The sequence below is a fragment of the Myotis nattereri genome, assembly GCF_964212035.1.
Source record: "Myotis nattereri genome assembly, chromosome: 8".
NCBI classification, from domain to species: domain Eukaryota; kingdom Metazoa; phylum Chordata; class Mammalia; order Chiroptera; family Vespertilionidae; genus Myotis; species Myotis nattereri.
The window spans coordinates 37,193,577-37,209,123 of record NC_138083.1 but is presented as its reverse complement, the minus strand read 5'-3'; the positions used below and the strand labels follow the sequence as shown (position 1 = coordinate 37,209,123).

Below are 15,547 nucleotides of genomic sequence, written 5' to 3'. Positions count from 1 at the left end.
AGAGAGAAATAGAAACATCGATGTGAGAGAGACACATCAACTAGTTTGTCTCCCACACACGCCCCTACTGGAGCTGGAGAACCTGCAACAAGGTACATGCCCTTGACTGGGAATTGAACCCGAAACCCTTCAGTAGGTGGGCTGACCAAACCACTGAACCAAACTGGCCAGGGTAGGAAACTGCAAATTTAAATAACAATGAAAGACCACTGCATACCTATTATAATGGCCAAAATTCAAAATACTGATAACACCAAATACTGGTGAGAATGTGGAGCAATAGGAAATCACATTCATAGATGGTGGGAATGCAAAATGGTGCAGCCACTTTGAAAGACAATTTAGCAGTTTCTTACAGAACTAAACATACTTTTACCATAGGATTCAGCAATCACATTGCTTAGTATTTACCCAAACGAGTTGAAAACTTAAGTCCACATAAAAACCTGCACACAGATGTTTATAGCAGCTTTATTCCTAGTTACCAAAACTTGGAAGCAACCAAATGTCTTTCAGTAGGTGAATGGGTAAACAGTGATATATGAGACAATAAAATACTATTTAGGACCAAAAAGAAATGAGCTATCAAGCCATGAAAAGACATGAAGAAATCTTAAATGAATAGTACTAAATGAAAGAACCCAAACTAAAAAGGCTACATAATATGTATGTATGTCCAATTAGATGACATTATGGAAAAGACAAAAATATAGAAATAGTAAAAAGATCAGTGATTGCCAGAGGTTAGGGAAAGAAGAGGCAAATCACAGAGGAATTTTAGGGCAGTGAAACTATTCTGTGTGTGTATGTATATGTATATATATATATATATGTACATATATATGTGTATATATATATGTGTGTGTGTGTGCATATATATATATATATATATATATATATATATGATAAATGTTTTTACACATTTGTCAAAACGCAGAGAATATACACCAAAAGTGAACCCTAATGTAAACTATGGACTTTGGATGATGATGACGTGTCAATATAGGTTCATTGATTATAACAAAGGTACCACTTTGGTGAAGGATGTTGATAGTGGGGAAGGCTATGTATATGTGAGGGCAAGGGATGGGAATTCTATTTTCTGCTCAGTTTTACTGTGAATCTAAAGCTGCTCTTCAACATAGATCTTTTTCTTTTAATCCCACATACTCACTGCCAATTCCCAAATTTTTATCTCTAACCCAGAGCTCATGAATGCTTGACTCAGTCATTCAACCATCTGCTCAACATCTCCACTTGGTTATCTAAAAGGAATCCCATAGTGCCCAGCCGGCGTGGCTCAATGACTGAGCATCAATTTATGAACCAGGAAGTCACGATTCGACTCCCAGTCAGGGCATGTGCCCGGGTTGCTGGCTCGAGACAGCCAATTGATGATTCTCTCTCATCATTGATGTTTCTACCTCTCTCTCCCTCTCCCTTCCTCTCTGAAATTAATAAAAATATACCTTAAAAAAAAAAAAAAAGGAATCCTGTATTTAATATATGCAAAACCAAACTGCTAATTTTCCCATTACTAGCAAATAGTAATTCTTCTAGTACTTAGATCAAAAGCCCCTGGAGTCATCCTTAACTCTTCTCTATCTCTCACAATATCAGTAAATCTGTTAACTGTATCTTCAAAAAAATACCCAAATTCTGATCACTTTCATCATCTCTACCACTGCTTTTTAGTTTAATCCACCTTTAATTTGGACTACAAAAGATTCCTTACTATACTCCCTATTTCTGCCCATGCCTGCCTACAGCATATTCTACACACAATAACCACAACCACTTTTAGTAACTGAAATCAGATCATGTCACGTTCCTGTTTAAAATCTTTCATGACTTCCTATTACATTTAAAATAAAGTCCAAAACCTCTATTACAGCCAATTTGGCTTCTCCTGACATTTGAGGACTCCTCTTCTACCTCTAACCCTTTACTCCTTATCCTCCTTCTCTTGCTTGGACATTCTGTGCCTTGACTGCCTCTGTTTGGAAGTTTCTTTCGCTAACCTGGATCACTCCCTCACTTGTCTCCTTGTCAGACAGACCATCCTTAAATACCCTCTATATTTAAAAAAAAACACCAAAAAAAGAAAAAGCCACCCCTCATAGAGTGTCACTCTCTATCTACTTATCAGTACTTATTCCCCTAACCACATAACCTTACACTTATTACTCTGTTTGTTTATGGTCTATCTATCTCCACTGAAATGTCAGCTCCTAAAGAAGAGGGTCTATGTCTATCCTAACCACTTCTCTATCTCTAGCATCTAGCACTGAATGAATGACTTGGCGTCAAGTCACCTTTATGAAGCCTTCTGAAATTCCCGCATGAAATTAATTATTCTTCCCCTGGGATGTTTACATGGGTAAACATCACCTCATGATATAATTAATTTCTGAGACTTGATAATCCATCCTTGGTATAGAACACAGCATGGGCATCAAAGCCATATTTTGTCATGCTCAAAAGACAGATTACCTGAACTCAAATCTCAAACCCCCTAATTATTAGTTGGGCAACTTACTTAACTGTTCTGTGCCTCTGTTTCCTAATATATAAATTGGTAATAATAAAATTACCACCTCATAGTGTTGGAGAATTAAATGGGGTTTAACATGTAAAGCCTTTAGATGCCTGGCACAGAGTAAATCACTAACTATGAGCTATTATTACTACAAACATAAGCATGGGACTATATGAATAACAGTCCTTGGCTGGCAATGCTAAAAGCCAAAGCCAAATACCCCACTGGCCTCTAGATTTTTCTTCATTTCCATAGTGCCTATATGCCTGACTCACAACAGATACTCATGTATGTGGAGAGCTCAGAAATAAAAGACTACTGTGGGGGAAAGACGATATAAGAAGTGAAGAAGTATGAACCAGGAACTCAGACTTGATTGGTGCAAATAAACCTAATGAAAACGAAATAGAAAAGAGAGCTAAGGACATTATGAAACTCAGATTTTAAAATCCTTTGCAAAACAAATAGAAGGTGATTATGATCAACTTAAATGTAAACAAAATAGTGGAAATGTACCAAAGAGTCAGGAAAGCAACAGACAGAAGGAGCTTTTTTCACCACTATGTTCAGATCAAGAACAGGGAAGGCCAGGCCTACTGTTCAGGGCAGATCGTGTGCTCCTGACAGATGACAGGAAGGAGGCAAAGAAGGCCCCAGAACAAGCAGCTTCCATTCTATTCATCAAGCATCATTAATAGGAAACTGTAGCTTCTCATATGTTAGACAGTTCACCTACAGAACCCTGGAGATAAAGAGGGCAGGCAGGATTACTCTGCCTATAGATAGAATAGGAAAAGGATATACAGAAGTTCCCCCCAAAGTGGTAGGTCCAAAATTAGAGCACGGATTCTTATCACTATCCACAGTCTGTTTGGTGAGATAAACTGCTTTGAGAATTAATGATCTCCATGGAAAATCCAAATTTATATTTTACAAACTCTCTTTAAAAAATTAAAATCCTAATTACATGATTTCTTTGAGATCCTATAATGTAAGAAAAGTTGGCTTGATTGATTTACAAATAAATTCTGAAAGATACACAGAACACTGTCATCCAGGAGAACTAAGTAAGTCTTAGACTCATTAGTAATTAATTTGTGCCTTGAACAAGTCATTTTACCTCTGTGCTTCAGGTCCAAATGGGTTTGGTATGGGGGTTTGTCACAGCAATAGTGATTGCTATGACAGGATTTAAATGAGAAAGCTCAAGTAAAGCAATTAAAGCAATCAGCATCATGCTGATTAAATGTTAGTTGCCACTGCTATTGTTAGTTTAACAGAAGGATAATATTAGGCGTTCTATATCCTGTTACAACAGTATACAAAGGTGAGGAGAGAAAAGCTAGGATTCTGTATAAGCAATAAAGACATCAAAGATATAAACATGAATTCCATGTACTCACTCACTCTGGGTCACATTTGTATCTCCATTTACTTCTACTGTCACATGGATTTTGAAAAATACTTTAATCCTTTCATGCCTTGTGGGGTTTTTTGTTTGTTTGTTTGTTTTCTTGTGGGGTTTTTTGTTTGTTTTGTAACTAGCAGCAAATCAAGAAAATATGGAAGAGCACCTAGAAAAAGGAATCCCTTGGAAGGCATGGCCGCCTTTGGAGTCAGATCATCAGGGCTGCAAATCCCAGCTCTACCACTCACCAGCTATAAAATTTGGGACAAATTTATCTGTGAACCTCGGTTTCTTCCTTCATTTGTAAAATTAAAATAATAAACAACCTAATAGCTTGTTGAGAAGATTTGATGGAGAAGCAGAATAATAATAGCCTGACACAGAGTCAGTCCTTTACATAACTATTCTATAATTCTGAAATATTTAAAAAGGAAACATTTCCTCTCAGGCTTAAGATGTAAGCAATCAGCAGAAACCGGTTTGGCTCAGTGGATAGAGCGTCGGCCTGCGGACTGAAGGGTCCCAGGTTCGATTCCGGTCAAGGGCGCGTACCTGGGTTGCGGGCATATCCCCGGTGGGGGATGTGCAGGAGGCAGCTGATCGATGTTTCTCTCTCATCGATGTTTCTAACTCTCTGTCTCTCTCCCTTCCTCTCTGTAAAGAATCAATAAAATATATTTAAAAAAAAAAAAAAAAAAAAACGTAGGAAAATGTTTTCCTAAAATCATGGAACGAAGTTTACAAATATTTTATTGAGTACCTATTATACACCATGTGCAAATTTTTTTATTGACTTATTTATTTAAGAGAGAGAGAGAAATACTGATGTTGTTCCTTATTATGCATTCATTGGCTGCTTCTTGTATGTGCCCTGACTGAAGACGAAACCTGCAACCTTGGCATAGAACAGTGCTCTAACCAACTGAGCTATCCAGCCAGAGCCCACCTTATGCAATTTTGAGGCACTGGAGATGTATCAGTGAACAAAATAGCCCACCTGTGGCTGCCATCAAAATACACTTATCATATTTCTCCACTTCACTGTAAGTCAGAGTTCAGTGAGCAAATCAACATTATTGTTTTTGCATAACAATGGAGGAATTTCTGCCCTTGAGCACACAACTCCTGCTTGGAGGAACCCCATTTGAAGAGACAATAAGAAATGAAACTAGAAATCCTATCAATTGAAGAGGCTTGTAAAAAACATATTACATTCAATCTCTACCCCTGTTAAATTCTATAGTTTCACAGACTGGGGGTATCTGCTGAGATTAGGAGGAAGTTATTGTTTGAGGTAAACTGTTCTTGGGGCTCAGCATTTCATTGAAAATGAGAGACCTTGATAGCCCCTATATCAGGGGTGGGCAAACTTTTTGACTTGAGGGCCACAATGGGTTCTTAAACTGGACCGGAGGGCCGGAACAAAAGCATGGATGGAGTGTTTGTGTGAACTAATATAAATTCAAAGTAAACATCATTACATAAAAGGGTACGGTCTTTTTTTTTTTTAGTTTTATTCATTTCAAACGGGCCGGATCCGGCCCGTGGGCTGTAGTTTGCCAATGGCTGCCCTATATGGTACTTCACCCCTGCTCAATGTATAAATATCTGGAGCAGCCTCTTCATTACAGAGTGTGAAGTTATTTTCATCTCCCTTCATTAGATGAATGCAGCCTCTCCAAGGCTCTGATGACCCCATTCCCAAGAAGGTACCATTCGGAAAGTGGGAAGAGCTTGAAGTCTGCACACAACCTGGCATATAATCCTATACAATAAAGATGTAATATGCAAATGGTCATTACACTGTGAAGCATAACGATCGGATCTACCCTGTAATGAATCATGGATCAGCAGGAGGGTGGGGCAGGAGCTACTGGCTACAAACAGGTGGTGGAGAGCTACACGAGGGGGCAGGGCAGCAAGCTATGAGGAGGGGGTGGGCGTGAAGAGGGGTGGGGGGAGCTACAGGAGGGCAGCAGCGAGCTACTGGCGCACTACTGGCTCACAGATTCTTGCAAAGGGCTACTAGTAGGTATTAAATAAGTACCTATGAATTATGGACCCGAAAAGAAATCTTCCAAGCCCAGGAGGTTCCCTGTTCCATAAAGCTATTTTCTGTTTGAATGTTCATTAGGCAGCTTTTGTTGTTGTTGGTATTGATTTGTTTGAACAGATTTCTTCCTTTATATTAGAATTAGGAATTCTTTAAGTACAGAAATTATTGTATACACTTTCTATATGATTCCTTGGATGTATAACAGTGATTTATAAATAGCAGTATCTAAATAAAAATTAGAGGAGAAAAAAATACACCTATCACATCCTTATCAAGTGGTTAGTACCTGATTGCAGCTGCAACACCTCTAAACCAATCACCATCTCTGTGATTTCTCCACACTTCTCCTAGCCAATGGTTAAGTAGAAATACTAAGACAAGACTTTTCGGGAGACAAGACTCTTGACATCTTTGGGTTTGAAAGGAGTTTTTAGGGGTAAAATAGGCAGGTTTTAGGAATTAAGGAGTCCATAGAAAAAGCACAGGGCTACAGAGTTGCAGAAGGTACATTTCCATAAAATAAGGGAGCTGAGAGCTGCAGAAGGTATACGTTTACAGAATAAAGGGAAGGAAGCCCCTCATTCAGAGAGGGAAGAGGAAAGCCCAAAGGGAATAGGAAAACAAGGGAAAAAGAACCTCACATACCTCGCTGTGAGGTTTGAGCTCTGAAGTTGCTATAGTGACCAAATCAGAGGGAATAGTGACCAATCAGAGATGGGATGTCAGGGCTAAAAGAACTGCAGGCTTTATAAACCCTGCAAAAAAGGGACTTAGTAGAACTCTCTCCCCGTCCCCATGTGGGAGTCTGTGCTTATTTCTCAATAAATTTCCATCTTTCATTATATCACCTTTTGTCCATGGTTTCATTCTCAACTCCACTAGACAAGGACCCAGGAATCATCCTGCCCAGAGGAACATCACGCATTCCAGTTCAATTTTTGCATTTCAGCTTGTGGACTCTCCTCATCTCCTTCGCCAAAATTTTCTGAGAATTGCATTGCAGTCTAAAACTTCCCACCTTCCTTCTCTCTCCTCCACAGGGGTCAGACTAAGCAAGGCAATCTGATAGCTCTCCCAGCCTCTTCACCTCACTCCCCATTTCCTCCTACAGGTGATTTCCAAATAAATCAATTGCATAGCTTCTTGGGAGAATCCAATCTAACACACTAGCACTCACTAAGCCTGCATTCTTGTGGGGAAGACAGATAAACAAGTACAAAAAACAATCAAATCAAAATAATTTATAAACTGGAAAAGGTATAGCATGAGATAATTCTTTGAAGTGTTCTGTCTCCTGTTAGTGTTGATGTTTACAAGAATCTATATATGTGTTAAAATTCATAGGTATGTACATCAAAAAAAGGGGGAATATTATTATATGTATATTAAAAATGATGTTAAAGGTAGCCTTGGCCAGTGTGGCTCAGTTGGTTGAGCGTCATCCCATGCACTCAGAGGTCCGCAGACTTCCAATCAGGGCACATACCAGGGTTTGGGCCTTCATCCCCACTGGGGTGTTCCAGGAGGCAGCCCATCAATGTCTCTCTCTCCCTCTCCACTCCTCTCTCTTTCTAAAACCTACAAAAACATATTTTAAAAATAAATAAAAATATGTAGATTTTGTGCCCCATAATGAATGCAGAAATCTGTTTTAAAAAAAGTAGAGCCTGGAGGGCATGGCTAGTGGTCGAGCGTTGACCCATGAACCAGGAGGTCATGGGTTAGATTTCTGAACGGGGCTCATGCCCGGGTTGCAGCTCAATCCCCAGTGTGGGGTGTGCAGGAGGCAGCGGATGGATGATTCTCTCATCATTGATGCTTCTATCTCTCTCTCTCCCTCTCCCTTCTGTCTAAAATCAATAAAAATATATGTTAAAAAAAAGTAGAAATAAAATTATACTGTAAGAGTTTTAAAAAGGAACTCACACCGGGACCAGTTTGGCTCAGTGGATAGAGCGTCGGCCTGCGGACTGAAAGGTCCCAGGTTCAATTCCGGTTGGGGGCATGTGCCTGGGTTGCAGGCACATCCCCAGTGGGAGATGTGCAGGAGGCGGCTGATCGATGTCTCTCTCTCTTATCGATGTTTCTAACTCTCTATCTCTCTCCCTTCCTCTCTGTAAAAAATCAATAAAATATATTTAAAAAGGAACTCACATTATTTACCTTGAAATACTATTTAACTTATAAATTAAATATAGAAATTTGTTACAAATTAAATATAATTTATCCTTAGGTGTATCTATATTTTTTTAAATGCCACGAAAATCTTCAACCTCATGCATATTTGTTAGTAGTAATATTGGTATTTAACTTTGAAATTATTTTGTGTACAACACAGAATAAGTCAAACAGGTCAATATGTTAGTGTGATTAGGAACAAAGATTTTCAATATAAAAGAAAGGCAAAAATATAAATTACAGCCTGGCATCAGTGTCTCAGTGGTTGAGCGTCAATCTATTAACCAGGAGGTCATGGTTCAATTCCTGGACAGGGTACACGCCCAGGTTGCCAGCTCAATCCCCACTGGGGGGCACGCTGGAGGCAGCTGATCAATGATTCTCTCTCATCATTGATGTTTCTCTCTCTCTCTCTCCCTTTCCCTTCCTCTCTGAAATCCATAAGAATATTTTTTTAAAAAAAGGGGTGGGGGGAAGCCTACACTCTTTCTTATAAAAACTCAGAAAGGGTCCAGCCAGTGTGACTCAGTGGATGGGTGCTGACCCATGCACCAACAGGTTGCAGGTTCAATTCCCAAATCAGGGGCATGTAGGAGGCAGCCAAATGATGTTTCTCTCTCATCGATGTCCTCATCTCACTCTCCCTCACCCTTCCTCTCTCTCTAAAATCAATAAAAACGTTATTTTTTTAATCAGCAGAGGGGAAAAAGAGCAAATTTTCCTTTAAAAAAAATTTTTTTAACTCAGAAAGGTTTGAGTTCTGAAATCCCTACCTTCACATTCTCATTCTAGGAAATTGTAGAATGTCCTCAACAACCATTGTCATTTTATACTTTATAAGACCTTCCCCTACATATCCCATAATTTCATTCCCAGACAAAATTCTGTGAGGTCAATACAACTATTACTCACAATTATAGATGAAGCTGATGCTCAAAGCAGCTAATTACCAGCCAGAGGTCAGATGTCAATGACAAAGAATACAACCCCTCAGCTTCTGAATCTAATTACCCCTAAATTACGACAATTAAATTTCAACCATACAACACACCCAGAAAACAGCAGGGGGTTGTTCACAACACAAGACCTGTTCTAATCTAACCCCTTTTCTTCATTCTTCCATTCCTGACCTTTCTCTCTTCTCCTCTTCCAGACAGGCAGCCAGGAGCAAAAGAGCTGCCACTATTAACTCTTCCCTTCCCTATAGCCACTCATGCTTCTTTTTCTCATAACTCTTTTCAGATGAAGAGGCAGAAAGGGTAAACAAGTATAAACAAGAGGTCACGGCCCTGGCTGGGTAGCTTAGTTGGTTAGAGCGCCGTCCCAATACCCCAAGGTTTCGGGTTCGACCCCAGGTCATGACCAGGAACATACAAGAGTCAACCAATGAATGCATAAATAAGTGGAACAAATCAATGTTTCCCTCTCTCTCTCAAATCAATAAATAAATAGAAGAAATTAAATTTAAAAAAAAAACAAACAACAAGAGGTAACAGAATGGTCCCCCTAACACAGGGGTCCCTGAACCAAAGAGAAAGGACATTCCCATCGCTCTAGACTTGTCTCCTTCCACCTTCCAAGAGTCAGGGAGCAGGAAAACACTACAGAAAAGCCCAGGCTACCCCTCGTTATCAGTGCTGGCAAAAGTCCTTTACTGAAGGGATTTAATTAATGAAAAAATGTAAAAATACCAGTTTTTTAATCGGTCCCGGGCTTCCAACTGGGCTCCCACTTCAAAGCTGATTCCTCGTCTGTTAGGTGGATGCTTTGTCATTTTCAGTCATCAACGGGGCTGCCTTTATTCTCCTGAAAAAGCCAATTAAATATTTATGAAACTCAGGCAAAGTATGCCCAGAGTGTAGTATCACTCACTACACATAAAGAACAAACAGGCATTATTCAAAACACAAAGCTCCAGGAAACCCTGTCTGCCCCCTCTTTCACTCCTGCCCTCATCCTAACACAGGTATGCCCTCCACTGGTTCCTCCTCCTCTATGCAGCACCTTGTAATCTCTGGAACTATGAAGAGAAAGGACTTACATATAAAAGGGCATCTCTCAGAACTCCAAGAAAGCAACTTTCAGGGTTAAATTTAACCATTTGCTGATAGTCACCAAATATCTGCAGAGAGACTATTTAGGAAAACAGTGAAGACCGAGAGACAGAGTGCCTGCCCTCATGAAGCCTCCAATCCATTGAAGGAGGACAAAAATGTAGCCAGCAAACAGATAAATGAACCCGGCCAGTGAAGCCCAGTGGTTGAGTGTCAACCTATGAACCAGGAGATTCCCGGTCAGAGTACATGCTCTGGTTTCAGGCTCAATCCCAGGTAGAGGGCATGCAGGAGACAGCCAATCAATGATTCTCTCACATCATTACATATTTTTAATGATTCTTCTCATCATCGATGTTTCTCTCTCTCTTCCTCCCCTTCGTTTCTGAAATCAGTAACAAAAATATATTTTTTGAAAACACAGATAAATGAAAACTGCAAACTGTGACTGCTATGAATGTTAAGAGCTACAAATGAAGCAAACAAAAGCTGTTCCACTGATTTCTGGCCCTAATTTTGGAAGACTGGACAAGAAAGATCTCTATACTTTCTTTGATCTATTTATATTTTCTACTTCTTATGTCCATTCTGACAATTTATATTTTCCTAAGTAATTCTTTTTGGTACTGGGATTGGTGATCATTTTCTAGGAGTAAAATCTATCACTAGTGGTAGTTTTGATGGAGATGGAGCCACTCTTGAGCTCTCAGGACATTTGAGCAAGCCACCTCCAAAAAGCAAGCTACCCCTAACTAAATTCTCTCCCACTAAACTTTTTTTTTTTTAAATCCTCACCTAAGGATATTTTTCCATTGATTTTTAGAGAGTGGGAAAGAGAAAGATAGAAACTCTCCCACTAAACTTTAGATCTCAACAGCCTATAATGCCCAATCTGCCTCATAGGAGCACAATCTTTGCAATGGATGAATGTGGAAAAATCACAGAAGTGGATCCTTATATCTGATGTGTAATACCATCACATCTTAGAAAAAATCTGCTTGCAATATATTACATGGAAAGGCAGGATGCAAAATTATACCACTTTGAACTCATTAAATCTCATGTGCATGAGGGGGGAAAAACTGGAAGAAAAAAACAGGCTGTAGGTGACTGTTCTTTTTCTCTTAAACAGTTTAAATTTATAGTTTATCACAACAGAAATTATCCGTAAGAAAAAAGAAAGTGTTATGTGAGGATGAGCTATCCATCCAGCCCATTCTAAAGGCCTAATATTGGGGAACACACAAAGTAATCAAACTAAGTCAGAAATGCCCTGGCAGGTGTGCTCAATGGTTAGAGCATCGGCCATATACTTAAGGGTCTTGGGTTCAATTCCCAGTCAAAGGCACCTACTGGATTATAGGTTTGATTCCTAGCCCCAGTCAAGGCACGTGTGGGAGGCAACCAATCGATGTGGGACATATCGATGTTTCTCTCCTTCCTTCTCTCTCCTTCTAAAAATCAATGGAAAAAATATCCTCAGGTGAGGATTAACAACAACAAAACTAAGTCAGAAATAGTTGATAGTTATAATTTAAAAAGCTAGTAAAGGGAGTCAGAGGTTTGACTGGCTTTCCCTAATACTCTCCAAGAAAATAAGATATCAAATCAGATAGAAATAAATCCAATCAGTAGAAGTCCTATTTTGGCTTACCTCAACAAATTATCACAACAAATACCACAACAAATTGTCTTTTCATCTCTGACCTCATGCATACCAAGTAATATTCAGATTAGTAAGTAGTTTAACTTCCCAGACTATGTGAAAATGTGATGCCAAACAAGAAGAAAGGCAGAGTGGCACTGAACACTCACTGAGCTGCTAGTGAAATGGGGATGGTGATGGTAATAGTACCTACTTGCAGGCAGTTGTGTAAGAGGGTTAATGAGCACAGGACTAATATAAAAAATAAGGACTTGCCCTAGGTGGTTTGGCTCAGTGGATAGAGCGTCAGCCTATGGACTGAAGGGTCCCGGGTTCGATTCCAGTTGAGGGCACATGCCTGAGTTTCGGGCTCAATCCCCAGGGGGCAACCAATCAATGATTCTCTCTCATCATTGATGTTTCTATCTCTCTCTCCCTCTCCCTTCCTCTCTAAATCAATAAAAATATATTTTTAAAAAATGACTATATAGTTAGTAGCTATTAATAACTCTATTATTACAAACTTAGGCTTAAAGTAATTTGGCTAAGGTTCAGGTACAAGTGTCAGGCCCCCGAACAAAAGCCCAGGTCTGCTTGATTTCTGAATTAATACTTTTTTTTTTTAATCCTCACCTGAGGATATTTTTTCCATTGACTTTTAGAGAGAGTGGTGGGTAGGGAGGAAGGGAAGAAAGAGAGAAACATCGACATGAGAGACACACACATAGATTGGTTACCTCCCGTACATGCCCTTGACCAGAAATCGAGCCTATGATCCTTCTGTCAGTGTGCTATCACTCTAACCACTGAGAAAAACCGGCCAGAGTTGAATTAGTGCTTTTATCTCACAACTCCCTTGCCCCGGTACCCCAGAGACCTTTCATTAAAATACAGGAGTGGCCCTAACTGGTTTGGCTCAGTGGATAGAGCGTCAGACTGCGGACTGAAGGGTCCCAGGTTTGATTCCAGTCAAGGGCATGTACCTTGGTTGTGGGCACATCCCCAGTAGGGGATGTGCAGGAGGCAGCTGATCGATGTTTCTCTCTCATCGATGTTTCTAACTCTCTATCCCTCTCCCTTCCTCTCTGTAAAAAATCAATAAAATATATTAAAAAATAAAATAAAATGAAATACAGGAGTGTGGGAGCAAGGGAGTGAATGAGTAAAGATGACTAAATTATTCCCAATGACTCAAGAAAACAAATTCCTTCTACTGTGTGAGATGGGAAATCCTCTAGTGTCACTCTCTATTTACAAACCCTGGACCTACTCCTATGCCCACCCTCATCAACACAACTTTCTATCTACTCTCTAACATCAATCCCTCCTCCTCTACATCCTGCTAGATTTGTCTGTCACTGGCTCGAACCCTCATCATAGCCACTCAATTCCAACGTATTGGACCATCTAACTAAACTCTCTCTAGAAATTCACAGCTCCTGGCTGAACCTCCTGCCATGGCCCCGACCAGAATCCGGGCTACACCAAGGAGCCCCACCTTCTTAAGCCCTTTTTGAACTCCTATATGGGAGACCCTTCTTGCTCAACCACCGTCTCCCTACTGATCCTCCTCCCCTGGGTACGTATCTCCCATATCTGTCCTTACTCAGGCAGCTGCTCCGAGAACACGCAGACAGGTTTCTGCCCAAGCCAGAGCCGACCGACCAGGACTCCCGAGTACCAGCCCTTCACCCTGGTGACTCGGTCCTCCTTAAGAACCTACATCCAAAAGCCTTGGAGCCTGGGTGGACGGGACCCCACACTGTAATCCTCACAGCCCCCACAGCGGCTAAGCTGCTTGGTGACCCGTCGTGGCACCACTTCTCCAGACTCAAGAGGACCCCGGAGCAGCATGACTTCTATAAATGTGAGGTGTTGGGCCCCACTAAGGTCCGCCTTAGTCGCCCTCCCGCTCCTCCTTCTCCTCCCAGCCCTGAGCAACCTACACCAACCCCCACCTGCTTATGCGTGGAGGTTCAAGGTCCATGATGCCTCCCGAAACTCCAGAGCCCACCCTACCCCCACGATGTACTACCAGACCAGTAATCTGGTAAGTAGGGGACGAGTCACTTAGAACTGCACCCAAAACCACACCGCAGCCAGTCTCACCAAGGCCAGCCCGGGTACCTTCTTTTGGTGCTATGGCACCTTAAGCAACTGCATGAACTCCTCTGACCCCGGGCCTTGCTTCGTGGTCACAGTAGTTCCCCAACTAACCTTGTATAAAGCGTCGGAGCTCGCCTGGTTGCTCCCTCCATCCCCCCCCCCCGCCCCCCCCCCCCCGGGGCCCACCAGGCCGCCTTCCTCCCTGTCATGTTAGGGGTGAGTATCACTACCTCGATAGGCCTCACCAGGGGGCCCTCAGGAACAGTCTGGTCTCTGCTCAGGACTTCAATAACAAGTTCCAGTTAGCCCTGGAGTCTACTACTGCCTTTTTTAGCTTCCCTACAGCGATAAGTAACATCAATAGCCCAGGTAGCCCTACAGAACCAGCGCGCCTTAGATCTTCTGACTGCAGAAAAAGGAGGAACCTGCATATTCCTTCAGGAAGAATGCTGCTACTACATCAACGAGTCCGGAATAGTGGAACAAAACATGCAAACCCTGACTAAACTGAGTGAAGAACTACATGCAAGACACTTCCAGGACAACTCTCCTTTCGGCTGGTTCCAAAGCCCCTTAGCTACCTGGGTCCTACCCATGATACGGCCCCTGATTCTCATCTGTGTCTTTTTTCTCCTAGCCACCTGCCTCCTCAAGTTCATCCGCTCCCAGATCACGGAGATGTCACGGGTGACTGTGTATCAGCTCCTGCTCCATCCCTACACTCAGCTACCCTCTGACCTGCCTCTGCCTGACCCTGGCCTTTAATGCCCCCCTCCCCCCATCGTCCCTGGTCAGCTGGAAGTAGTCAGAACGAGTCAGCATCCCCTATCACTAAAAGGCCGGGATGTTAGGTTGGAGGGAGCCCAGAATCCGATGCATGCAGATGCGTGATGAGATAATGGACTCTCCCTGGAATTTCTAACAGATCAGGGTGCCAGACACAGATACCCGCTCCTCCCTGGTATCCACAACGACCCCCACACGGATACTGACTCCTTCCTGAATACCCTGCCGACCCCCGCGGCGGGAGCTTCCTCAGCTCATGCCCCCACCCCTCATTAAACACCTGTATAAAAAGAAACCCCCCTTCCCTGTTGGTGCGACTCCACTGGCCCTGTCTTTGGGGTTCATGGGTTGCCCGGGGACGCAGATTAAAAACTTTCCTTTTCTTTCTTTTAAAAATAAAACGAATTCCTCTTGAGGCTGAATTGTCAGGTTTTCCTTATCATGAATTAAAACCTGTTCATTTTAACTCTGACCCACTTGTTTGAGGTTTCACACTCTGGTATTATACAGAACAAGACTAAGGACTAATCTGCCTTTCACTTCCAATCCCCAATCTTCCCTCCACTCCTCTGGGAGTGGCAGAATTTGTTTTTACATTTCACATTCATTCGTCCAACAAACCATTAGTACTGTCATTAAGGCACTGTGCTGGAAATTAGAAATAAGAAATCTAACTCAGTCCTCGCTTCAGTCCAGCCAGGAAGACAAACACAAATACTGAGAAGAGATGAACAAGCTCTAACAAAGGGCAAGGGGAGAGATACCCTGGAAATCA

The 15,547-nt window shown here is 41.6% G+C and overlaps 1 protein-coding gene across 1 annotated transcript in view; it reads right to left on the bottom strand.

The window, feature by feature from the left end:
* The window catches only part of PHF20 (PHD finger protein 20), a 132,549-nt gene that overhangs the window by 97,884 nt on the left and 19,118 nt on the right, over nucleotides 1-15,547 (bottom strand). Inside the window, exon 3 of the mRNA XM_081097054.1 lies at nucleotides 9,873-9,987. Within this exon, the coding sequence (XP_080953180.1) occupies nucleotides 9,873-9,955 (83 nt within the window). The 5' untranslated portion in view covers nucleotides 9,956-9,987. The remainder of the gene's footprint in view (nucleotides 1-9,872; nucleotides 9,988-15,547) is intronic.